This window comes from Antechinus flavipes, chromosome 6, assembly GCF_016432865.1.
Source record: "Antechinus flavipes isolate AdamAnt ecotype Samford, QLD, Australia chromosome 6, AdamAnt_v2, whole genome shotgun sequence".
NCBI classification, from domain to species: domain Eukaryota; kingdom Metazoa; phylum Chordata; class Mammalia; order Dasyuromorphia; family Dasyuridae; genus Antechinus; species Antechinus flavipes.
In genome coordinates this window covers 28,834,609-28,862,228 of record NC_067403.1, presented here as the reverse complement: position 1 = coordinate 28,862,228, position 27,620 = coordinate 28,834,609, and the positions used below count along the sequence as shown (strand labels likewise).

The following is a 27,620-nucleotide window of genomic DNA, read 5'->3' as shown; positions in this document are numbered from 1 at the left end:
TAGCTGGTTAGGTTAACTCAGAAATTTCTTTTTTTTCTGTTATACAAATCAGATTAGGGATAGAATATTTGGTCTACATTGAGATAGTTGTGTTTTCTAGTTTCATTAATTAGGCTGTAGAATAAGCTAAAATGATTAAAATGATATTGGTGTAATATTAAAGACAAGCTCATTGTATATTAGAGAATTACAGAGATGTAATTTCCACCAGATCAAATATAAATTCATGGGACGGTGCAAAGTCAAATATTCTCATTGAAACTGTAGAATCATCTTGGAAAAGAACTGAAATTAAAGCAAATTGATTTAGCCTTGCTAATCTGAGTAGTAAAGTGAGTACAAAAGCTCATGTATAGTTCAAAGAATGTTGTATGACTGATCTCTGAGGCATAATCAAAATTGCAAATACCATCTGGTTTTTCAAGCTGCTAATATGACTATGAATCTATTATGTTGATGAAGAAATTAGTCATTTCCATAGATACAGAAGTCGCCAACAGACATCTGAACTCTGTGTGGAAAAGTCCCTTAAAAATCAAGTGACTCTTTATGAAAGTTGAGAGATGTAATTTAATGTCATTTCTTTCTTTCACAGATTGTTGGTAGAGAAAATCTTTGCTCAGTACCTTGTCCCTCACAATCTTGAAACAGAAGAAAGAATGAAATGTTTATATTATTTGTATGCCAGCTTGGATCCAAATGCTGTAAAGTAAGCTAATAATAAAATAGGGTATCTTCAAAACATTTTATTAAATCATTTCATCTCTTTCTTTTGAAAGAACATTTACTTTTTATAGCTCATTTAGTGAAACATAAAATATTTGCTGTTTTTACAAAGTTTTACATGTCAGTTTATAATCAGTAAGCCTGTAAGTGTAAACAAAGCGGGCTTGTACAATGTAATTTAGGGGAAGGTACCATGCTCCAAATAAACATGTTCTATGGTTTTCACTGGTTCATTCCTAAAATTTTACTCTTAGAGATTTTTCTCTTTATTGTAAGACTTTAATCGCCACTAAATATACATACTCACAGGAGAATTTAACACTTCTTTTGTCTTTTATTCGTGGGTGAATTATGTAAAATCAGATTTTCAGTGGGAAGTAATATTTGTGATACAGGAGTACTAACATCTGAATGTTTCAGTCAAGGAAAGAAAATAGCTCAGAACAAGGAAGCTAAAGAGAAATTTTCCCTGGTGCATAGCTTTGTTCAGATGTTATCCTATTTATAATACTCTTATTTCTTAAGAGAATGATTTGCTATATTCTAATTTTGATTGACCTTTTTACTGCAGGAACATAAACCTGTTTTGATATTGCTTGAAGTTTTAGGAGTATTAAAAAAAAATAGATTCATGAGATAGATAAAGCTTTCAGAGATGGATGAAACCGTTTGTAACATTTTGTGCTACACATTTTTCTCAAATTAAAACTGTTTACAGGGCACTCAATGAAATGTGGAAGTGCCAGAATCTACTCAGGAGTCATGTGCGGGAGTTACTGGATTTGCACAAACAGCCTGCTGTGAGTTCACTTGGTGAAAGGGGGGAGGGGCCTAGCTGGCATATGGCTACTGGCAAACTGTCTTTCAATTTTTGTATATTGATGTATTCATAGAAAGAAGTAGAAGCCTCTCAGATCTTTGTTTTCTTGAAGTGTAGCTCTTGGTGCCCTAGAATGAAAGCTGGGAGGGGAATCACAGAGAGGTAACCATTTACTGGCTGCAAAACCAGGGTTTCAACCCATATCTTCTCAGTACAAACTAGCATCGCTTGCATAATACCATACTTTCTCATATTTTAATTATTAGGGTTTCTATGATAGCTATTTTTAAAATCAGTAGAAACTCTTAGAGAAATGCTATGTTGTGCCTAATCAGATACTTAAATTAGCAGAGCTAAATGCACATACCATTCTTGAAGTTCTGGTTTTCAAATAATAAAATACGCTTGCTTTTTTTCCTCAGGCACACACACAGCTAGGAAATGTTAAGTGTCTGAGGCCAGATTTGAATTCAGGTTCTCCTGACTTCAGGACTGGTGCTCATAAAATATAACTTTAAATGAATAGTGTAGAAAATAATAGAATTTGCCTTTGGAATCAGTCAGTAAATATTAAGGGCCTATTATATGCCAGTTGCTAGGCAATTGCAGTTATAGAAAATGAAGAGAATTCCCTGTCCTCTAGGAGATTACTTTCTAATTACAGAGCCAAATAGAGAAGTAGAGAAAAAATAAATCTGGGCGGGAGGGAGGGAGAATATATATGTTTTAAATGCATAAGTATGTGCCCTTGATAGTTCAGGAAGGGATTTTTGTATGAGGTGGTGGTATGTGAGCTGTAGCTTGTAGAAAAGAGGGATTCTATGGAGTAAAAATGGGAAAAGGAAGATATACAGAGAGGAAGTTGAGTTGTATAGGACAGACACAGGTCCAATTCAACCCCGTTGAAGAGTGTAGGAGGAGGAATCATATATAATGTGATTCAGATATTTAATGTCTCTTGGGCCCCTAGTTCATGCTTTTGTAGGCTGCTTTCAGTCCTTTCTACCTCTTAAGAACATGATCCTAGCCTCAACTCTTGTAGCAATGTTATGAAGACTTTGTTGCACTGGATTAGATAGGTTAAAGTACCATGACTGCAGAGCAGCTGGTCTTTTTATATATTCAGAAAATCCTCTTAAAGCAATTGATTTCATTTGTAAAGAGGTAATATTTAAAAGCAATTTTTTTCTTTTTTACATTGACAGAATATGTAGCATGTTGGGGGAGGATAGAAATGGTAAGAAGTAGAATGTTAATAAGACTGTTGAAAGAAAAGAGAATTTTTTTTTTCCAGTGAGTTAACTGGTTTTCTGTAGCACATAGTTGAGCAGATCAGCTTTGCTAAAAGTAGATGATTAGAATCTACGCACTGGTGTTAATGTTTTATCCCAGAGATAGTTGGAGTAAAATTCATTTTTGTTTTCTTAGGAATTAACATTAAGTACTGTTAGTTTGTTTTTTTCTCATAAAAATTTTTGGAGAAATATAGCTGATTATTTGTTTCATTTCAGTCAGAAGCTAATAGTTCTGCCATGTTTGGAAAGCTGATGACCATAGCAAGTAAGTATTTTTATTTACTTGTTAGATCACTGTCAATCTTAATAATATAATGATATTAATGGAAAATAAAATATAAGTAATTAGGTATATAAACACTAAACTATTCTTTGGAGGTGATTGTCATTTTGCTTTTTTCAGTGATTTTATTATCAATACAATTTCAAGGATATGGGAATATTTCTAAAATTGATTCTTATTTACAAATCTAAATTAGTGACTAACTCAGTATTTGAATTTTATTTGATTTTGTAGAGAACTTGCCTGACCCTGGAAAAGCACAAGATTTTGTGAAAAAGTTCAATCAGGTCCTTGGCGATGATGAAAAACTTCGGTCTCAATTAGAGTTACTTATCAGCCCTACGTGTTCGTGCAAACAGGCAGATGTCTGTGTGGTTAGTCAATTTTGTTTTTACCTTTAACTTTACCTAGAGTAATTTCTAAAAAGTTGTTTCTTAGGAACACTTGTGCAATTTTTTTTTTTTTTGCAATGATCACATGATAACTCAAGTTACTTGAGTTGTTACCTTTCATAAGATAGGACCTTTGTCATCACTGGTGCTGAAATGGATTCTGGGCTTTGATCTGGGATGGATTTGACCAAGGAATGAGCTGTTTTGCTATTACATAAAAGAACATGGATAGGGAATATTCTGTAGTTTCATTGGTTTCATTTCGTTCTTCTAGGGGAGGAAATTTCGTGTGACAATGCAGATTGAGTACTAGAATAGTACAGTTAGAGCTGTACTTTATAAACATTTCTTGGTAGCTGTGTATAACATGTATTGGAGAAGTGAGAGACTTGTAGCTGACAAATCACTGAAGAGACTATTCAGTAGTCTAGGCAACAAGGGATAGAGGCCTTGACTAGAGCAGAAACCCTTCATGTGTTAGAGGCTGTACATGTAAATGAATGTTTATGTGGCATGAGAGGTAGGGATGAGTTGTAAATGGGTGATTTGGAAAGTGGGGAAGTTAGGAGCAAGAGGAAAGGAACCACACTTAATTTGAGTTACCTATATGACATGTAGTTTGATAGATAATTGAAGATGTGAGGATAGAACTTAGGAAAAATTTAGGAGTAAATATGTAGTTTTGGAAATCATTCTGTTGATAGGATTACAAAATATGGGAACGAATAAGATCACTGAGTGAGTGGTCCTATAAAAAGGATAACAAAAATCCTAGGCTAGATTTTGAGGAACATTCACAGTTCAGATATGTGGTATAGATCATTAGAAAATTCTATAGAAGTCAGTGAGAAAGAGGATTATTAAAAGGCCATTAGCAATCCCTGATGACTTTGGCAAGAGCAGTTGGATTGAAGGGTAAATTGTAATGTCTTACAAAGTACAAATGAGGAACAGTAGAGCTTTCTTTCAGAAGATGATAGTCAAGGTTGTTGTGAGGAAAGCCCTTTTAGGGATAAGTAAAATCAAAGCCTTCTTTATTTTTAACCTGCTTGTTTTCCAAAAAATACTAGACATTTTAATTTCAAATTGCATAATTAATTTGTTCTAACTAGTTTTGATAGTAAAAGGAAGTTTGTATTTTCATTATAACTTTTTGAAATATGTCTTATGTATAAATATGTATATATTCTTTGAAAATAATTCAAGAAGTCTATTGATTCCATAGGTACAAACAAAACACTTTTAAAATACTTTTTAAAACATTAGTATCTTCATCAATCAGCCATATGTGACTTGATTTCACTTTAAAAGTGTAGTTGTTTTAAGCTTCTAAGAGTTTAGAAAAAAGATAATCCATATGTAAATAACTTTTTCTACATTTATTAAAATGTAATATCAATTCTTTTAAGGAAACTGTTAAACTTTTAATTGTGATTATAATAGGTAAACCCTTTTTAAGACCGTCATTAGGGTAGTCTCTAGGTATGATGACGTGCATGTCAAAGTAGAAATTTAGTGAAAGATTCTCTTATAGAGTATAATTGCTAAATTTGAGTTATAGATATATTTAAAATGTGGATCTAAGTTCCCATTTGACTATGTTTGTGACATGACTGTTTTCTTTTAACAGAGAGAAATAGCCAGGAAACTTGCAAACCCCAAGCAGCCAACTAATCCTTTCCTTGAGATGGTCAAATTTCTTTTGGAAAGAATTGCACCTGTGCATATTGACTCAGAAGCCATCAGGTAAACTAGGAGATAATTTGTTAGCCTATAAACATTCTGTTCTGTTGAGTTAGTAATCAGTTATGGACATAACGTGCCCTTTTGTAAAAACAAACAGAAAGGATCTGTTTCCCTTCTTAAAAGAAAATCACAAATGTGAACATACCTTTAATAAAGAATAGTTCTTTTTATGGGCCCATCCAGAATTTGTGGACCCCTTGAGAAATATCTCTCTTTAGATGTAATTCTGATTTTAGTTGAGATTTATTTTCACCAGACTAATTTTTACAACTTAGACTATAGCTAAGCTAATCCTTCTCAATGATTTTGAACTGTATTATTTAATTTTCCTTTTGAATTGAATTTTAAGCCAGAGGCTCCCAGTTCAGGAGACAAATAATATTTTATTTTTCTTCTGTCAAAAAATTGTAAAAGGTTTTTTTCCTTTTGATCTGATTTCATTATAACTCTGAAGTATTCTTTTCTTGTATTTTCTTCTTGGCATAACTTCAGAACATTTTCTCTAATCTTTAATGTACTTACCAGCATTTGAGATAAGTAAAAACAGATCATTCACTGGACATCAGCTCCTACTGCCTGTATTGTCCTGGCATTTGAAAGTCTACAGAACACCTCTGTATGAATTTAAGTTGCTATATAATTGTTATCACCCCTCCTTTGCATGTGAGACTGTTGAGACTCAGAAGATAAAAGGATTCATTTATGATCTCTGAGCCTTGACAAACTCAGGGCTCATCATTGAGGAGCCTCACTTCCTCATATTTTGAAGACTTCCAAGGGAAATAATGAGAACTTTTTACAAACTTTTCCCATTCTTTCTTACTCATTTAGCCAACTGCTTTGCATTATCACTTTACCAGAAATTTCTGATTTCCTCTTTGCAGTTACTGATTTTCAGTAGCAATAAAGATTACCTTTCCAAACTACTATCTAGTGAATTGATCCCAACGACACTAAAGAAACAGTATCTTAGGATTCTGATTCAGCCACTTGAAGCAAAAAATCCTAGAATTCTGAATTCTATCTATGAGCGTAGTAGTCAGTTGTAGCTAATAGGATCTCAAGTGAGAATAAAATTTGAGGCTATCTCAAAGGCCATGTTGTAATGACACTTTTTTAATATGCTGGCAACTAATTATAATATTCTTTAAAAAGAGACTTGGTCTAATAATTCAACAAGTATGATACCAATAAAGCTTACTTGATTTAAATGGATAATAAAACCAGTTAAGTAAGCAAAGAGGAAATGATGTCTTCATTAAATAAGAAGTATTAAGAAATAACTGATATGATTGTTACAACTCTTCATTTTAAAAATTGATGGTCCTGATTATATCAACCTCAAGGGGAAATCACCATATGGTAACTCCTGCCACAAATACATATCAGTAAAGACTTCTACTTTATAGGATTATCTGGACCAGTGAGAAGTTGATGAAAACTCTCATGTTAATGCTGCCTTCATGCATCAGAGCAGCACTTGAATTCAAGTCTTCCTGACAAGAAACCTGACTCTATTCTGCTTCTTTCATTTAGTATATTGACATTTAAAGGTGTTTTCATTTACTCATCTCCAGAAAAAAGTCTGTCATCAAAGCATTCACTAGGTTTCTTGCATAATGCATATAGCTAAAATATTAAAACCTATTGCTAAATTTTGATCTAAAATAGTAGATTGGTTTTGTAAGAAACTAGCTACAAATTACCAATTTTTCCCCCAATTAAATTGGAATATAATTATTTGTCTATGCCATATACTTATATTTAAAAGAAAAATTGGTTCACAATGTCATTTCTATATGTCTTTCATTGATTAGTGTCAAGAAATCTAGAATTAGAGCATTTTACTATATAGAACTAAAGAAAACAGATTCATTAAGGAAATGAAAGAAAATTAATCACTAAATACCCAAATTATTATAAAATATAATTTCTTTTAATTTTTAATTTAGTTAGAAATGTACTTTTTAAGAAGCTATTGATTGTGCAAAAGGTTTTTGGGGAACATATAGCTAATTTAAACAAAACAGACCAATTTTTGCTCTTAAGAGTTGCTCTTGTAAATTTTTTTTAATTTGCCTAAAACTTTGGCTTTATCTTCAGTGTTCTGAAGTAGCTACAACTGATAACTTAGAGTTTCTCCTTTGATAGTGCACTAGTGAAGCTGATGAACAAGTCAATAGAGGGGACTGCTGATGATGAAGAGGAGGGTGTGAGTCCAGATACAGCCATTCGTGCAGGACTTGAATTACTTAAGGTATTTTTATTAAGAATTTTGCTTTATACGTCCTTTTATGTTGAAGAGATGGTATAAACAAATAATGTTGGCAGGCCATCTATATATTATTCCAAGTATTGAAAGTTGTTTTTATTACCATGAGTGATTTAAAGTAAATTTAAAACCTGATTTGTGCTTGCAAAGCAGTTAATTGGAACTTCAAGAATAGTTGGGGGGGGAAAGAATAAATACATAGGAGGTATAAATATCAGTAATCAGTGTTGATTACTTATAAATACTAAAAATAAAAGAATTGACCCATCATGGTAAGCCAAAAATGATCAAAAAATCTTGATGTAGAACGTTTGATTAATCTAATTTTAAAGAGAAAAACTGATTCAAGTTCCAGAAAGATCGGCTGTGGGAATGAGCATGGCTTGGTCTGAGAAGTGAGGAGACCCACTCTGTCCAAAGGAAATGAAAAATAAAAGCATTGGAAAAGTTCTGTTCAGTGCTTAGGTATGTAGACATAGAGCCTGAAGGCACAAAATGGAGTTCTTTGGAACAATTCTTAGTCTATCACCAATCGGGTTTTATTGGAGGTACCTTGTCAATGACGTGTGGTTGACATAAGATACAGAGAAAGTGTAGGTAGAAAGCATAGTTAGAAAGCATAGTTAGGCAGCTATAACAATAACCTCCACATAAAATGACGTGAGCCTTCATTGAGGGTTGTAATCACAGGAAGGAGATTGTGAGAAGCATGAGAAACATTTCAAAGAAGGAAAGAAGCAGAATTTGTAGATACACAAAAAATAGGATAGAAAGAAAGAGTCATATCAGCATAACAAGATTATAAACTGTAAGGTACTTTGAACTATATTTCTATAGTAATTCAAATTGTAATAAGAGCTTTCCTCTCAACAACTTTTTGCTAAGTTATTGTTTCCATTGTATAAATGAGGAAATGGACTTGATTATGTTATAAATCATAATGATTTAGGGTAGCGTCTAGGGCTCCTGACTCCATATTTGGCATTCTTTTTGAGGGGGAAGGGGAGGGAAATAGTATTTTATTTTTTCCAAATACATGTAAAGATAGTTTTTAACATTCATTTGGGCAAAATCTTGTGTTCCAAAATTTTCTCACTCTGCCACTTTCCACCATCTCACCAGCCAGTGAGCAATCCATTATAAGTTAAATGTACAATTCTTCTAGGCATATTTCCAAATTTGTTGTGCTGTACAAGAAAAATCAGATCAAAAAGAGAAAAACACAAGGGGGGGGGGGGAGCCAAGCAAACAACCAAACTATCACCACCAACAAAAAGTGAAAATACAGTACTTTGATTCATATACAGTTTCCACAGCCCTGTCTCTGAGTGCAAGTGGCTCTCTCCATCACAGATCCATTGGAATTGGCTGGCCTGAATCATCTCATTGTTGAAAAGAGCCATGTCTGTCAAAGTTGATCATGACATAATCTTGTTTTTGCTGTGTACAATATTCTGTTCCGTTGTTGTTATTGTTTATTTTTATTTCTTTCTCATGTTTTCTTTTTTCCCTTTTGGTTTGATTTTTCTTGTACAAAATGACAGACATGGAAATTTAGAAGAATTGCACATGTTTAACCTATATTGGATTGCTTGCTGTTGAAGGAAGGGGGGGAGGGAGAAAAATTTGGAACACATTTTGCAAGGTTGTGCTGAAAACTATTTTTGCATATATTTGGAAAAATAAAAAGCAATAATAATAAGTTATTATAATTATGCTTTTAATTATCTGTAGGTTTTTAAATATTATTCTTTTGTAAATAGCTGATTAGACATCCAGTGGCATTTTTTCCTCCTTGATCTAAAATGTAAAATATTTAAATTTTAATATAAATTAAGAATAAATCTTAATAGAAATTAAGAATATAAATAATAAATTAAACATAAAGTGTGTTTTAATAATTGTAAAATACTTTACTCATGCCAACTCATTTGTAAATTAAAAAATCTTAAGAGGTTGGTTCATTGGTTTTATTCCCATTTAACAGATAAATCAACTAAGTTGAAGGCAAGTTGAATTACTTAATTATGGTCACTCAGCTAATGTCAAGAGATATTAAATAAATTCATTTCATGTCTGGCGTTCTAGATCCTGCATAGGTGCTTTCCTTTGGTGGTTATGGTAATGAAGGTGATAGTATTAGTAATAAAGATTTAGCATTCATTAAGTATTTCCGTGGTGTACAACAAGCATTGTGTTACAAATCAAGAAGTCATTTTATCCATTCAAGTAAACATTTGAGAGATTATGTTACAGTTAACATCCTTCCCATTTCCAAATGTCACTCTTGAGTTATTTGAATATTTGTTAAAGGTACTGCTAAAAATTAAGCAAATTGTTTAATTTTCCTCTCCTGTACTTGGAAATCCTTTTTCCCCCCCTGGATTTTTATTATTATCCATGCTTATAAAGTATTATGTCTGTCATACAGGTTCTGTCTTTCACACATCCTACCTCGTTTCACTCAGCAGAGACTTATGAGTCGCTGCTGCAGTGCCTCAGAATGGAAGATGATAAAGTAGCAGAAGCTGCCATACAGATTTTTAGGAATACAGGACACAAAATAGAAACAGATCTTCCACAAATAAGATCGTAAGTAGTTTTCTTCATATGGTATCCTAAAGTTTCATTGCTAATTTATGACTGAATTATTGTATTTACTGTCTTTTCCCAATTTTTTTCTATACATGAATATATATACTTGGTTAGCTTTAGTTATTTAGCAAATTTCTTTTTCTTTTTGCTCTTTCATTGTCAGTTATTACTTGTACCAAAAGCTAACTAGCCAGCAGAAATGTCAGTAGGTTTGTACAAAAAAGACTCTTTATCCATACCTTCTCTAGTCTTATCATGCATTTAATGCTTCATAATTGTCATTCACATCCTTATATCAGAAATAAATTAGAGATATAATTGTAATTAACTATTTCTTGAAGTTACATAAAACCCATTTTATAAAGAACTTTAATTGAAAAGCATCAAAAGCAAATATCATTCATCCTATGTTTTCTATAAGCTACTCTATTTTATAAATAGTAATTAATTCACATTTACATAATGTTTTGAGCTTTGCAAAGTGCTTTCTCTAAAGTAATCTTGTGAAACAGGTAGTTTAAGCATTGCTCACAAATTATGAATGAGGCAGTCACTTAAACATTTTAGCCATGAACAAAGTCTAGTGAATATTGGAGCTGGAATGCAACCAGTGTTTTGTAGCAGGAATGATAAACTAGAATCAGATTGTGAAAGGTGTTAAATAACATATAAAGAAATTTATATATTCTATAGTCAACCATCAAACAACTGAGCTTCTTCAATAAGGGGTTTAATCTGTTTGGACTAGCATTCTAACAATATCATCTTGGCAGTTGTTTGGAAGGTGAATTGATGAGGGTCAGAAATCTATGTGGAAAGAAATTTGGAGGCTTAAGTAGTAGGCTAGGGGATAAGTAAAAAGAGCCTGAATTAGGGGTGATTATTATGTGAAACAAGAAAAGAAAAAAGGATGTGATGTGAGAAGTAGAATCAACTCGATCTGGCAAATCATTCAGTGTCTGTGATATATTGGGTTTAGTAAGTGCCTACTATGTGACAAGGTATTGTGCTATGTTCTGTGATACAGATGCAAATGGAAATACTCCCTACTCACAGTGAATTTATATTGTTGGATGAAATGACAAAAATGTACACAAACATATGTGGAATAAGGAGAATAAATAGAGGACATTTAAATTCAAGGCAACTTGAAAGAGGGGGCAGTAGCAGTTGGGAAGATCAGAAAAGAATGTATGTGGAAAAATGATACTTGAGCCACAGCTTAAAGGAAGGAGGGATTCTGAGAGATGGAAGTGAAGATGGAGCACGTTAGGTACAGTCTCGTAGCCAATACAGAGGAACGGAGCCATAGCCTTCAATATAGAATACCGTTGCCAAAGTCTGTCTGAGCTAATCTGGTAGACTTTATCAATAGCAACTTTGACATAAATCCTCATAAAGATTTTGTAGAATTGGAAAAGGAGTCCTAACAGTTTCAAAATTGTTATTTTGGGGTCTCTTCCGCTCTCCTCCCTCCACCTCCCCTCCCCAGCCATACTGTTTTGTCTAAATATTTGGTACACTCTTTTCTTTCTCATAGCCTGAACATAGATCCCTCAGTCTCCTCAAAAATCTTTCCTATCCTGCACAGATTTCCTCTGTATACAGAAGAGCTGGGGAGGTTGTACTTTGCTTTTTGGGTGCTTTTTTTTTTTTTTTTTTTGAATCTGTGTTAAGGATTAAAGAAGGATCCATGAAGAAATAGGACCACTTCTACAGTGATATCCAATGACAAATGGAAGTAGAGTAACTTAATTCTTATTTGGCTTATGTTTTCTTTGCTAAGAAATAGGAATTAAAGAACCCAAATAGCTAATAGGGAATTTGAAAACCAGACTAAGTGCCTTGCATTTGAGCAGTTCAGATCACATGAACCAGCTCCAACTGCGTTTTCAGAGCTAGAAGAACTAGTAGATGTGATTGCCACTCTCTTCTCAGTAACATCCTGAAAGGTCATGGACAAAATAAGAAAAGTTTTCCATGACTAGGGGACAAATATCCCTGTTTTCCAAAAAAGGAAGTAAATAAAATGTACAACCTGGGTTGCTGGGCTTTACTTCATTTCTAACAGAATTCTGAAATGTATTATTAAAGAGATGGTTAATGAAACTGTTAAGAAATTGAAGCTGTGATCAAAAACTCCATATCACTTTACAAATAACAGGCATTATCCAGGTAACCTTGTTTCTTTTTACTTTGAAACTAATGGTTTATAGAAATATTGTAAGTAATAGGTTATCTAGCTTTTTAGCCAAAAATTTGATTGTCTTTCATGTCTTCTTATCAGTGGTAGATAAGTGGATTAGAAAACGGTACAATTAAAAGATTAATAAATAGTTCAATGCCTAAAACCTGAAATTAATCATTAATGATTTCATATCAACTTGCAAAGTCATTCAATAGAGTGTCTCTTCAATCAGTGCTTTCTCCTTTTATTTTACTTTTTTATCACTGACTTGACTTGAGGTCTAGATGTATCCTTATAATAAAACTTTTGGAGTACACAAAGTGAGAGGGATGGTTTATAGGTTGTATCTCAAAAACTCTTATTCTACGATATTGAGCCAGATTTAATAAGATGAAATTTATTAGGAATAAAGTAAAATTCCACATATAAATTCAAAGAAGTGACTTACCATTTATAAGATGGGAGTCATGGCTAGACAGCATTTTCTCTGAAAAAGATCCGAGAATTTGTTTCCATGCTCAATATGAGTCATTTATCTGGGATCATGCTTGGCTTTAGAGATCCAAAATCAAAAAATGAGACAATTGCTACTTTCAGTAAGGTAATTTGGAGGTAATTCCAAGAACAGTATTATGTGATAGCCAAAAAGTGTTTTATATCATAACAAAAGTAAAATAAGCTTCAAGTGTAAAATAGATGATGGCTCATCTGCATTCCACCTTTCCCAAAATCCTTCTGAAGAATTATATATTCAGTTCTGTGCAGCACATTTTAGAAAAGACAAGGGATAGAGTCCAGAAGCCAGCAATCAAGATCATGAAAAGACTCAAGTTGATTACATTTGAGGGTTAGTTGAGGGAATTGAAAATATCTGTCCTCTGTTCCCAGCCCCACCCGGATCTGAGCCAACTTTGGGGCTACACCCGAAAGCCCCTCGAGCTAAGTCTCCTATTATAAAAAGGCCACGCTGGGAACCCCTCTTTGCAGAGATTCCAAACATGGCTACCATGTGAGGACCCTCTGTCCAGTGCCCTCCTTATCTCTACCCTCGCCTATACTTTAACTTTGCTTACCCAATAATAAACCTCTTTTATCAATCTAAAAAAAAAAAAAAAAAAAAAGAAAATATCTGTCCTGAGTAAGGAAAGTATTTGGTAGACAAAGATACAAATTAGGTTTGATGTAAACTTTAAAAAATTTTGTTTTTCATTTTAAATGTTAAGTGAAAAAGTTTTTAAATCAACATTAAACTCCTCAATCCCCTCAAAAAAAGATACAAATACATATCCTTTTGCCACCATCAAAATAACAGAAACAGAAAAATAGAAAATCAACTCTGGTTAAATTTGTAATTAATCTTTTCTTATGTTATTTTTTGGAGACTCTTTAGCAACTTGGAAACTGGGCTATAGAAAGTTCTATATAGACTCTGGATCAGTAATTTTTAAATTAAAATTTTGGCTTTCTGTCCAAGCTCCTTGAGTAGCTTGTATGTTTTATAAAAAATTTCTAGAACATCATCGTTATTTGGTGTAGGGAATTGTCAAGAATAGTTTGTGCTCTAGAGATTATTTTGAAGTTTTAGATCCCATAGGTATTATGCTTTAAAGCAGTGATGGCAGAAATCCAATTAAAAGAATTGCATAAACTATATGGTCTTTTGCTACATTTTAAGAGTGTTATTTTAATATTTGCAGCACCTTAATTCCCATCTTACATCAAAAAGCAAAGAGAGGTACACCCCACCAAGCAAAACAGGCTGTCCATTGTATCCATGCCATATTCACAAATAAAGAAGTACAGCTTGCGCAGATTTTTGAGGTATGTATAGCTCATAGGATATGTGTGTGTGTGTGTGTGTGTGTGTGTGTGTGTTAAACAATATGGTTTGTTGACTTGTTGGCTTTGGAGATTTACCTGTTTTGCAGATCTAAATCAAATCCTTGCTTGATTTTCAGGGGGCAGTATCCTCTTCTTTAAACATGTCATACTGTGAAAGATTCGGTCTCACATTTAGGCTCACTGTTTAGTATCTTAAAGTTCACATTTCTATACTGTGAATTTAGATCTTTGTTCTCACAATTTAAAAGACTTGATGATACTCCTGGGATGCCAGTTCCTTTTGTTCTTGGATTAATTTCTTGTTAACTCCCAAACAGTTCAGTTTGTGCTACCATAAATTGGATGTGTGTGGATTACTACCTAATAATAAGTCACACTTCCTGGGGGCCAAAATTATTTTAAATGTCCCAGGAGTGTGAGGATTCCTCTAGCTCTTGCCACCCGCAGAATATGCCCATTGTAGTAAAATGCTTTGGAATTTGGGCAATGCTAGAGAAGCAGAAGCAATTAAATGAAATGAGAATATTTTCTACACTATTTTTATTATTAATATCTTTTGTCATTCCTTTTTAGTCAAACATTTTTAATGCCTTCTTTGCATTTATTTTGCCTTTCTTATTAAGTTTTAGTGGGGAAGAAAAGAAATTTTTTATTCATATTTTTATATGATTGCCATTAAGCATCTGTATCCCTATTAGAAAATTGTGGAAAATTTAAGAGGATTTGGATTTATTCTATACTCTATCATACTATATCGACGTTGCACTGAAGAAAAGTTAGTTATTATACCATTAAAATTTTCATTTCTGTTGTTTTATTTTCCCAGCCTCTCAGTAGGAGTCTGAATGCTGATGTTCCAGAGCAGCTTATAACACCATTAGTTTCCTTGGGCCATATTTCCATGTTAGCCCCAGATCAATTTGCTTCCCCAATGAAATCTGTAGTAGCAAATTTTATTGTGAAAGACCTTTTAATGAATGACAGGGTAAGTTTCTAATTTTTTAAAATTTAATTTAATTTTATTTTATAATAACTTTTTATTGACAGAACCCATGCCAGGGTAATTTTTTTTACAACATTGTCCCGTGCACTCAGTTCTGTTCCAATTTTTCCCCTCCCTCCTACCACCCCCTTCCCTAGATGGCAAGCAGTCCTATATATGTTAGATATGTTGCAGTATATCCTAGATACAATATATGTTTGCAGAACCAAACAGTTCTCTTGTTGCACAGGGAGAATTGGATTCAGACGGTAAAAATAACCTGGGAAGAAAAACAAAACTGCAAATAGTTTACATTCATTTCCCAGTGTTCTTTTTTTGGGTGTAGCTCCTTCTATCCATCATTTATTAATTGAAACTGAGTTAGGTCTCTTTGTCCAAGAAATCCACTTCCATCAGAATACATCCTCATACAGTATCGTTGTTGAAGTGTATAATGATCTCCTAGTTCTGCTCATTTCACTTAGCGTCAGTTCATGTAAGTCTCCAAGCCTCTCTGTATTCATCCTGCTGGTCATTTCTTACAGAACAATAATATTCCATAACATTCATATACCACAATTTACCCAGCCAATCTCCAATTGATGGACATCCATTCAATTTCCAGTTTCTAGCCACTACAAACAGGGCTGTCACAAACATTTTGGCACATACAGATCCTTTTCCCTTTTTTAGTATCTCTTTGGGATATAAGCCCAGAAGTAACACTGCTAGTCTAATTTTTTTTAAAAATATTTTCCTTTCCTAATTTTGTCACTCACATTTTGCTTATTTTTTTTTTATTAATAAGCAAATCTAGACTGGTAGTGAATTTTTAAAAACAGAATCAAATCATTGCCATTACTTATACTACATTGCATGATAATACCATCATTTTGAAATAGTCCCTATTTTGGTTTTTCCTGGTTTTCCCCTTATTGGTTACAAAATACCTTCTACAAGACCAGATTTGCTTTTAGAACAGAACTAACTGATTTTGGGGGAGGGGGAACCAAATAAAATAAAGAACTTCACAGACTATTCTGATTTCTAGTGCTAAAATTTTATTGTCTTATTGTTTTAAATAAATCATCTTGTGTTTGATTGTTTTCATATACATTTATCTTTAATCCCCATTTACAGAAGTGCTTTTGAAAGGCTTCAAAAATGAAATATTTTACATGAAATGAGAGTTCATTATTGAAAAGTAATTTTTTATTAAATCATTTAAAAATATGAACAATTCTTTCTTAGCGTGAAAAATTATTCAAATTTATAAGTCAAACCTCAGAATTTTGTCAAATGGACATATTTTTACAGATATATATATATATATTTGTTTTCCCAGCCTCTGGAATATATATATATTCCATTATGAGTTTGACTAATCAGTTTTTTTTTTTTCCCCTTAATTCTGAAGGAAAAACCAGGAGTAGCTTTATTTTACATTGTACTCTCCACCATGAAGTTTTTTGATCAGACAAGGAAGGTTTTTGTTTGTTGTGTTTTGGGGTGGTTTATTTTTGTTTTTGTTTTTGAGGTGAGTGAAACAGAATATGGAAAGACAAAAGTGAGACTTGGGTCTCAGCCTAAGGATATACATTATGCCCTAAGCAACTAGAGAGTGTTGGCATTTCATTCATGCCTGTCACTTTTGCTGAGTGAGGCCATAGGAACACAGAAATAATTGGACCATCTAGTATGCTACTTGCTCCTGATATCCACAGGTTGGAGCACCAAAACTACAGGAATAAAGACCTTTTAGTGCTCTAACAAAGGGTGTAACTTTTTATAGCAAAAGGAGAATGATAAAGCAAAGGATTAGAAAATGTTTCATCTAAAATAAATTTATTGAAGTATCTACAGTCAACAGGTGAGAAGAATGGAAAATTATGGTCTCCAGATGAAGAAGTTTCCCCAGAAGTACTAGCCAAAGTAAGTGTGCTCTGACATAAATCAATTCTTTTTGTTTATTTTATATACACACTTTCCCATGGAATATTTCATTTTAAAAGAAATGAAATAATCTCTGAATACTTAATGTTTTAACATAGTAGTTTTCTCTAGCCATCTCACACTCTTTTTGCCGTATGTCTATCTCCCTCTCCTTTTGAATTGTTCTGCTTAATGATTCCTTTCCCAGTGATATGTGTGACCACCTGACTGTGAACAATACGAACAATTCCCTGCTCAGTATTTTTTTACTGAAGAAATTATTAAAGAAAAGAATCAGGGCCTCAAAGAATGCTAAGAAACATGCATTAGGTGTCCTCAGAGCCTTAGTACAGTTTTAAATTTTTGTTAAGGCTCTAGGGACACCCAGTATTTTTGTATCCCTAGCCCCCTACTGCTTTGAGAAATGAAGTAAAAGATGTGAATGTTTTGGGATTGTTTTTGTATATAGGTTAAGTAGTGCCCCTTAATAATCTCATCCAATTTGTATATTTGTACACTTCCCATTCCCTCATCCAGATTATTGATAAAATACTAAACAATATTAAATCTGACCTATTCCAGGTTGATGTCTAGCCATTTATGACTACTGTTTATGTTAGACTCTCCAATAGTTGAAGACATCACCCACCTAAACTACCTGATTTAAGATAAATAGCTTCTTGGTGGCTGTCTTTTTCTGAAGTAGAATAAAACTATCTTTTCCCTTTAAAACGAAACCTCCCAAAAAAAGAGCCATTACTTTAATTCTTTGAAATTTCTTCTTTTTAACATATAATTTGTACGGGGGACTGTGCTATTTATAAGTGTTTTGTTTTGACCTTACATTTATGTAAGATTTAAAATCTCAATTAAAATTGCTTATACTTTTAACTATTTTTTAACATTGTATTCAATATTCTTTGTCCCTTTCTTTCATACAAATTGAAAAATATAGATGCCTGGTAAAAAACCGTGCGAATTATACCTGGTCCCTAGTTTGTGATCAGTTGTGTCACGTGGACAAACAAAGCAGTTATCACAATTGAGATGACTATAACAAAATTCAATTTTGCTGCACTTATCCATGATGTTTCTATTTTGGGCAGTCTTCTGTAGTTTCTTCTTATTTTATAGGTTCAAGCAATTAAACTTCTGGTACGATGGCTATTAGGAATGAAAAACAACCAGTCTAAGTCTGCCAATTCCACTCTTCGGTTATTATCAGCAATGTTGGTTAGTGAGGGTGACCTCACAGAACAAAAAAGAATCAGGTGAGGATTTTTTCTCATTTCCACTTTTTTGCTACAGTATGTTGGAAAACATTTGCTACTAAGGCTGTGAAAGAGAATATAGACTTTAACAAAGATTTTTTTTCATGAGGTTTGTTAGTAAGCCATATATTGACAAACATACATGATAAAAATCCTTTTTGTTTTTATCTCACTTGTCAATGAAATAGGTTGTTCTAATTGTGAACCGTGTTAGTTAGTCTTTGTCTTACCATTTTATATGATTAATTATTTAAATGACCAGAAGTACATTGATTTAAACATAAATACCCTATTCATATCATGTAGAAAGAAAATTAAAGTCCTGATAGCTTGGCCTAGCCAGTCGAGAAAAGATGGTTGCTACATAAATTAATATCTACCAATTTGATACAGTGTTGGTGGGTCAAAAATACAAAGAAAGATAAAGAATAAAGGTAAGAAAGAAGGTGAATGATTGGGCCAAGAACTACAATTATAATATAAAATAGTAACTATTAGCTCTGGGCTTGGAATTTTTTTTTCTTTGCTTTGCTTTTTTTTTTTTTTAATTAAAGCTTTTTATTTTCAAAACATATTCATGAATAATTTTTCAACATTGACCCTTACAAAACCTTGTGTTCCAAATTTTCCCCTCCTTCCCTCCACCCCCTCCCCTAGATGGCAAGTAATCCAAAATATGTTAAACATATTAAAATATATATTAAAGCCAATATATGCATACTTATTTATACAATAATCTTGCTGCACAAGAAAATGAGATCAAAAAGGAAAAAAAATTCAGAAGAAAAAAAAATGCAAGCAAACAACAAAAAGAGTAAAGATGATATGTTGTGATCCACACTCAGTTCCCACAGACCTCTCTCTGGGCGTAAATAGCTCTCTTCATCACAAGATCATTGGAACTTGGCCTTGGATTTAAAAAATGGGAAAATAGACTTTTGAAATGAATTCCATTAAGAGACATGTAAGGCAGCCATAAAGTTCAAGTAGATCAGAATTTAAAAAGTGATTTTCATGATGTTTGAGATACATTGAAGGCCTTTTTTTTTTTTTTTTTTGGACAATTATGAATGGGTAGCTAATTTTAGTCATCTATTAGATACAGAAAAAAAATCCAAAATTCCCATTTCCTCATCAAACTTGATGACTCATAGTAGTTAATTGACTTACCTAAGTTCACAAAACTAGGAAATGTCTTCTGTGCTATTAAGCACTGAAAAGACTAGAATGCCTGGAAGGAGTAAGCTACATCAACACCATGCATTTTTTTTTTTAAGTGAGGAAATAGAACATGAAAATATTATTTCAAACTAAAATTGTAGTAACATTTTTGCATTAGTTGAAGTGCCTAGCCTAATTTCCTGAGGCAAATAGAGATTAAATGATTTTTTTTGCCTATCATAATGCAGCTATCAAGTTTCAATATACTATACAACCTCTATTCTTAGCTAATTATGTTTACAGAAAATCATTGTTAAATAATTACAGCCTAAGTAATTATAACTTGTAGCTCAGTTTTTAGATTATCATGATTTATCTAGTTATAAAAAATATTTTAGAGAAAGTATAGTTTACTGCTTTACACCAGTTTTTTCTTTATTCTGAATTTTAGCACCATTCAACTTTTCTTTTTTTCCCTAATATTTTCTTGATTTTATCACATTACATTTACTGAGACTCTAGCTCTTTGCCCTTTTCAAGTTTTTCATAGCAACTTTACACAGTCAGTGGTATATGGAAGACTTCAGACACTGGGAAGTACCCCATTGTAGTGATGACAGTATGATGAGTATTCCAGCACATATGAATAAAAAGGGAACCAATATAGAGTCCCAGGACACAAAGAAGCACAGGGGTAGAAAGAGATCCTAGAAGCTCCCTGAACTATTTCTAGGTACAGAAAAGACTGTCTTGGGGCAGCTTAGTTTGGAGAGAAATAGTCATGAACTAACAGAGTCCTTGTTGATCAAATTCAAGAAACACAGCTGTAAACTCTGAGCAAAATGGCAGAGTAGCAGGTCAATGAATTTAGACCAGTACATTGATCTGTAGGATATAAGTAGAGCTGGAGACAAAAGGCCAAAAGGGAACCTGCAGAATCTTCCATTAGCCCTTTCCAGAGCCTCCCAAATGTGGCTGAATCTAGCAGCAGTCTATGGAATTTCAACCATACACAAGTCAATAGACCCAAAAGTGGGTCAGAAAGAACAATGAACAAACCTCTCCTTCCATCACACCACTTTGGGAGCCCTGAAAACTTGCAAATCCCCAAAATGAGCTGTGAAAACAAAGGGACATAAAAGGATAGAAACTAATCCCAGACCTCCACCTATCCTACAAAGTAAGCAGAAATTAGTACTAAAATAAAGTCCAGTGTCAGGAAGTAGGCTGGAAGGATGAACAGATAAAAAATTAACCCAATCTTAAAGAGCTATTGTGGTGACTGAGAAGCTCAAGACTAACACAGAGAAAGACTATGATTTGAAAATGTCTACAAAAGAAATCCTCAAAGAAAAATGCAGATTTTTACAAACCCAAGAAGAATTCTTAGGGAGGTGTTGTTTTTGTGTAAATTAGAATTGACTAAATGATTCCATGAGCATCAAGAAAAAAAAAACAAAAACTGCCCCAGATAATTTAGAACCAGCGAACAGGGTTCCGGCCCACCCTCAGAACAACTTGCCATTGAAAGAGAAAAAAAAGCAAATTCATCTGACTTAACTTTGTGTAATCTCAGAATAGTGCTTGCCCACAGAACAAGTGCTTAATAAATGCTCACTCATTGACTGATTCAGATACTGAACAAAACTGAAAATTCTTTACATTGTGTAGCTCTTGTTCTCCACTTCTCCAACAGTAATGAGAAGGTGGATTGCCTCATCTCTCTGAGCCCCAGATCAGTTACTCTATTATTATTAGTGTAATTATGTTCTTGCTTTTTCAAATGCTTTCATGTACATTGTTCATATTGTGTTCTTGTCTTTTGTACTAAAACACTCAGATGTTGGTCATTTCTTAAGTGAATGAGTTCATTACATTGTTAACAGTGCAGCAGTTTGACTATTCCCCCATCAGCGGATATCCATTTTGTTTCCATTTCTTTAATGCTTCCCTCCCTGGTACCCAATTGTTATTCATTTGATTTCAGAAATTTAATGTGTGTTTTTAAAAAAGACTGATTTAGTTTACAAACTGAAAATGGCCCTCTGAGAACAAGGACTGCCTCATGCCTCTTTTTGTTTCTCCGGCACTTAGCACAATGTTTGGCACATGAGTTGATTTTTTTCCACCACATATTATTTAACTGGTGGTAAAAGAAATTTAAACATGCTTATTACTTAGACTAGATGCAATAATGTACTCATTGGAGCGTTTTGTTGCGTTTAAAAACAATTTTTTAAAGTTTTATAATCTTTGGTTTGTTTTTTTTTCTTTCTCAATATGTTCTCCCCAACTTTCACCCATGTCTCCCATAAGCCATTCCTTTTTAGCAAAGATAACCGTATTTTTTTCTTAAATGGAGTTAAGAGGAGTCCAGCAAAATCCCCTTCCTTTCCACCTCCGTCCCCAGCAGAGTGGGGAGAAGGAGGGTTGTTTTCATTTCTCTTGAACAAACATTTATTAAACACATGTGTGGTGTTCCAGGATGTGCTATCCCTACTTTCACAGGGCTCACATTTTATTGGCTGTAAATGATGTGTACTCACACAACTACAAAGTAACTGGAGAGTTCTAGCAATGAGGAAAGTTTCATGTAGGAATTGACTTTGAAGATGGCTGCTAGGAAGTGAGTGTATATTTTTGGTAGTGGTTTTATTTTTAGTTTTGCTGGTTTCTAAATCATGTTAAAAGTATGTTGGTAGTATATTGATAATTTCTTCCTTTACATTTTCTTCCTTAAAAATACCACTAAATCCACACTATCCTCCCACTGTCAGCAGAAGGTTTCATACTTGACTTGCAAAATATTAGCCATTTGCCCTAATCTCAAAACCTTCTGATATTATTTCTCACACACACACACACACACACACACACACTCCTTTTTTTTCCTCCTTGACTTCTCATATCTAATGGAAACTCAGTATTTTTCACCACAACAGATCCCTTTATCTGTATTTACTCCCATTTCCAGTTGCATAATGCTCCCACACTATCATTCCTCTTGTCTATAATGTGTAATTTTGCCCTCCTATTCACTGGTTTGTTTTCTCCTGCTTATTAACATGTCCAGGTCTCTTTTCTACACTTATATCCTAGAACTCTTGCCTCATGAGCTTGGGTCCCACCACTCCTCAGTTTTACAGCCAAACTGATAACATTTGCCAGTTTTGCTTCTTCTCCTTTCTTGAGCAATCATGCTTCCAGTTTCCTTAGTCGATTTAAATTGCTTTCTCCACAGTCACCAATGTTGACTTCCTTGTTTAGTCTGTTTTCAATTCTTCTCCTTCCTGACTTCATTGCAACATTTGACACTGCTTACCAACTCCTCCTGGATACTTTTTTCCCTCTAGGTTTATTTTCTTTGTCACCTATGTGGTTCACATCACTTCACTTTCTTCTCAAATCATCCCCATAATCCTAAGTTCTTTCCTATCTTTCTCTTCCTATTCTTATTCTCTTGATGACCTCAACAATTTCCATGGGTTTTTTTAATCCTATCTGTGCTGTTAGTTTTCAGATATATTGATCCACCAGCATTCTATTGTATTCAACAGTTAAAGCTGTATGTCCCATAAAAACGAGCAGCTAAACATATCTAAATAACTTTGTTGTCCGTCCCACGTTATCAAATGAGTGTTGGATCCTTAAATTATATTTCCTATATAATTAAACTGAGTGTCTAAAAAGGAAGTTATTTTCTCTTCCTCAAAACTTAGATCATTTCCTGTCTTTCCTAATTTTTTAGAGGACACAATCATATTTCCAGTCACCTAGATTTCTATCCTTGCAATCAAGGTCAGCTCTTCAGCCTCTTTCTTCTATGTGAGAGAAAAAAATCTTTCATTTTTTTCCTTCATTCTCCACTCATGCCATACTAGTTCAGGACCTTATCACATCTTCCCTGTGTTTGTTCAGGTGAGAAATTTTACTTGCTTTCTCTGCCACCCATCTCTCCTCTTCAGTCCATCTTAATGGACATGATACTCCACTGCTCATTGTGTTCCAATGCTTCCCTGTTACCTCTAAAATTAGATATAGATTCAGCTCTTTATTTTGACAGCCTGACTTCTACCTCTACTTGTGAAGATCCTTCTATGACTTCCTATTTCTTATGATTATCACACAGGATACAACCAATGCACTGAAGAGCTATTATTGCATCTTTGGGTATTTTGAGGATACCACAGTAGTACTTTACTTCAGAAAACAGATATAATCACTTCAAAGAGTTTAGTCTAACCAACTACATGGGAAAGAAAAATATCTTTTTTCTTAATTGAAATATAGTCTGTGACTATCAGCATACATTTATTGTGGTGACTGAAGATGAATACTGATATGGCCCCAAAGTTGAGGTGGTAAAAAATAGCTAGGTAGAGTGGTGTTATGAGGTCATATAGAGTATAATCATGAAATGGTTCAACACTATCACCTGTTTTTGAAATAAAAACCCTTTTTTTTTTTTTTTAACCACTCATGTTCTCCTGGAATTTCTGTGTAGAGCAGTTGACCCTGAGTTCTCAAAGGATATGCTACCAAAGCACAAGCTCTTGAGACCATACCATGCTGGGAAGGTTTTTAAAATGAGATAGTTCACAAATTGGGATAGTTGCCTAAGTATCAATGTCTTTGTGTGGAGGTGCTTCTGAGCAGTAGCTAATCAAATCAGAAATTCAGTTCTACTCTTGTCACATTAATGCTCATGGCTGATAATCAGAGAACACCACCCCTTTAAAAAAAAGAAAGAAAGAAAGAAATTGTTGAGATAGAAGGGATGATATAGCATTATATATCATTAGAAAATAGGTTAGATATCATTAGTAAATAAGTTACAACCTAAGTGTATCATTATAGTGACGACAGCTATTCAGAACGTATAATAAATTATCTGGGAAATGTATGAAATGAAGGTGAGCCGTTCATATATACAGTAAGAGTTAGATACAGGAAATTGATAGTCCAACTATGGCAGTGGTCATTGTGTCATGATAACAAGACAGAAGTAGAATTTTAGTGAGTCAGTCAAAGATTATTTTGGAGATAATTTAAGGAAAGATATGGACAAGAATCACCCATGAGAAAAGAATACCTACATGAAATTTGCATTGGTGACTACATCAGTAAGATGGTGGATCCATAATCATTCAACTCAGTTCATTAATGTAATTAAGTATTGATATAGGAAATGATCAAAGACAGGAGGTGGTAGTTAAATAAAAGATATAATGGAGACTTTGGGAAGGAATTGCATTTTTGGAAAAGTTAGAGGTTATTCTAGGAAAAGAACACACTTAAACTAAAGATTGGATATAAAAAAATACGCAAGTTTAAAGCTATCTATAGAAAACGGGTTTTCTTGGTTGTAGTGGAAGATTCAAGACCACAAAGCTAGAAATGAAGTTATGAACAGGCCAACTAAAGCATGACCTGAACACCCTGTTCATTCACAGTGGATAAGGAGTATACTCAATAGGTTATTTTACAATAGAAATTTCCCACAAGGAGAAATGCTTTGAAAGAAAAGATAGGTTTCTTATTTCTTTTTTGTTCTTTATTCATTTATAGTAAATCTGATATGTCTCGTTTGCGACTGGCTGCTGGTAGTGCCATAATGAAGCTTGCTCAGGAGCCTTGTTACCATGAAATTATTACACCAGAACAGTTCCAGCTCTGTGCACTTGTTATTAATGTAAGTAACAATGCAGTCCTAGTATTAAGAAATAAATTACACAATTGAGTTGGAATGTATTACAGAAACTGATCCAGCTAGACATTCCTACAAATAGCTGAAAAGTACCTTTCCTTCCGTTTGGTAAACAGGAAAATAAAGCTAATATTTCAGAATTGATCATTTTACCTCTCAAGAATTTTCTTTCACCTTCCAAAGTATTAGTATTTCATTCTATTTGAGGGGGTTTTTTTTATGTGTTTGTGTGATTTTTTTTTTTATTTGTTTTGATTTTCTACTGCTATAGGATGAGTGCTACCAAGTAAGACAGATATTTGCTCAAAAGCTGCACAAGGCTCTTGTGAAGTTACTGCTCCCATTGGAGTACATGGCAATCTTTGCCCTGTGTGCCAAAGATCCTGTGAAAGAGAGAAGAGCCCATGCCCGACAATGTTTGCTAAAGAACATCAGCATACGAAGGGAGTATATTAAGCAGAACCCCATGGCTACTGGTTAGTAATAGCACTGAAGGTTGTCAGAAGCATCATTTTTGAATTTATTTTCACCATTTTTAAAATGTGGAGCTGAAATCTTTCTCTTTTCATACTGTTTCATACTTGGGGGGATTTTTTTGGTCTTTTAGTATAGAGGCATATAAATATATCTTAGCAATTTGGCAACATTTGGGAGAGAGAAATTTATTTTGCAAATAGACTTCAGTATTTTCCACAAATGTGCCATCATTTTAGATAGTGTATTTAAAAGTTTGCTTTATATTTACTAAAAATAACTGAAATTCTAATTACTAAATCTTTATTCTAACACAACTGTGTGTATATACAAGGTTTTTTATTTTGTTTTATTTTTAAGCCATTCATTTTCCTTTTGTATAAATGATAATGGTAGAGCTTGAAGTATAGGTCGAGAGATCTGAAACCCATCTTTTTTTTTGTAATTTTCCCACTAAGCTTCTTTGTGATCTTGGAAAAATCTCTGTAGTTATACTAGCATTCACGTCCTTCATTTACAAGATGATTCCTCTTGACATTATATCATATCTAATTTATAAATGAACATGAAATGCTTAGGAATGATACAAAGAAAGAAGAGGTATATAAAAACAGTTTTTATAGTTTTATTATTTTAATTTTAGAAAAGCTCTTATCCCTGCTGCCTGAATATGTAGTTCCGTATATGATTCACTTGCTGGCTCATGACCCAGATTTTACAAAACCTCAAGATGTTGATCAACTTCGTGATATCAAAGAGTAAGTGTTATTCTCTTCAAGAATTCTGAGTTTTGTTTTGTTTTGTTTTAAGTCTGTCCTCAAAAAGATGTGATTCCAAGGGTTGCCATTTTTGCAAAAATTCTTTTTATGTTTTTGTTGATTTACTCAAGGTATTAAAAGTATGTCACTTTATTCAGAACAATGGCACAGTGGCTATTGAAAGCAATTGTCATTCCTTACCAACTAGCTTCCTTACTGTTTTAAAATTAAATTGATTTGCTAATTTTACATCTATTGGGGCTCTTGTGAGAATCAAATGATAGAACTTGAAGCAAAGCACTTTGAAAACCTTAAAGCCTTATACAAAATTAAGCTCTTCTTATCAGAAATTAGTCTATGGAGTCTAACAGTTCACATTACAGATGATTTTGAAGCAACATTTTTCCTTTTCCCCCTCATTTCCTTTTTTTCTTTTGAATACTAGTTGGAATTTTCTGCCTCTCCTTGAAGTATCTACTTCTCCTGTCACATATCAAGAAAATCTTAACAATCCACTTTTTCAAAATTATCAGATATTTACTTCTGTCTTAAATCCCTGTCTGGTTTTAGTTATTAGATGATTTCTGCATTTTCACCCAAGTTAAAAATTTTAGAATCGTATAGTGCTTTTCCTATCCTCGATAGGATAGGTAATAGATCTGGTAATGCATGTCACTTCCTGTTCATAATTCTTGAGTTAAAAAGAGTAGGATAAAATAGAAATTCCTCATCCTTTCATTTAACTTGATTTCCAGCCTTGTTTCCTTTGACTCTCCTTCACGCAGTCTTCTGAATTAAAATTACCTCCTTCCCAGTGCAGGAATTCCTTCCGTGAATATCACTAACTTACAGAAACCAAGTGTCTGCTGAAACACTTCCGGTGTCATCTATTGTGACATCTATTGCTCTTGACCATTTTACAATGGCCCTGAAACCAATGAGTAAGATACCTTACTGTCCTTAGCCATTTACATATGTCTATAGTATGATATATTTTCAGCAAGTTAAATGTTTGCATGGAAAAAACATATTGAGAAACCTATTCAGCACCTTCAAAGCTAGAAGATCTTTATTAAAAGAATTGGTGGCTGACTTTGCTTCTCAGGGCAGAATCAGTGCCTTGCAATTTAGGGGAGCCAGATCGGACTAAGTGAAAGAATTTCTTAGCAACTAAAG

General features: G+C 33.5%; 1 protein-coding gene across 3 annotated transcripts in view; it reads left to right on the top strand.

Moving 5' to 3' along the window:
• The window catches only part of PDS5A (PDS5 cohesin associated factor A), a 127,897-nt gene that overhangs the window by 77,482 nt on the left and 22,795 nt on the right, over window positions 1-27,620 (top strand). For 2 of the 3 annotated variants that reach the window (XR_007948285.1, XM_051965658.1), the window contains exons 13-26: window positions 596-709; window positions 1,445-1,526; window positions 3,058-3,106; window positions 3,359-3,498; window positions 5,147-5,262; window positions 7,414-7,519; window positions 9,966-10,126; window positions 14,015-14,138; window positions 14,986-15,144; window positions 16,996-17,073; window positions 18,208-18,344; window positions 25,074-25,197; window positions 25,484-25,688; window positions 26,330-26,444. Coding sequence is in view for 1 of the 3 variants with exons in the window: in XM_051965658.1 (XP_051821618.1) it covers window positions 596-709; window positions 1,445-1,526; window positions 3,058-3,106; window positions 3,359-3,498; window positions 5,147-5,262; window positions 7,414-7,519; window positions 9,966-10,126; window positions 14,015-14,138; window positions 14,986-15,144; window positions 16,996-17,073; window positions 18,208-18,344; window positions 25,074-25,197; window positions 25,484-25,688; window positions 26,330-26,444 (1,710 nt within the window). In the remaining 2 variants the exon portion in view is untranslated. The remainder of the gene's footprint in view (window positions 1-595; window positions 710-1,444; window positions 1,527-3,057; window positions 3,107-3,358; window positions 3,499-5,146; window positions 5,263-7,413; window positions 7,520-9,965; window positions 10,127-14,014; window positions 14,139-14,985; window positions 15,145-16,995; window positions 17,074-18,207; window positions 18,345-25,073; window positions 25,198-25,483; window positions 25,689-26,329; window positions 26,445-27,620) is intronic. The other variant, XR_007948286.1, reaches the window with a different exon arrangement.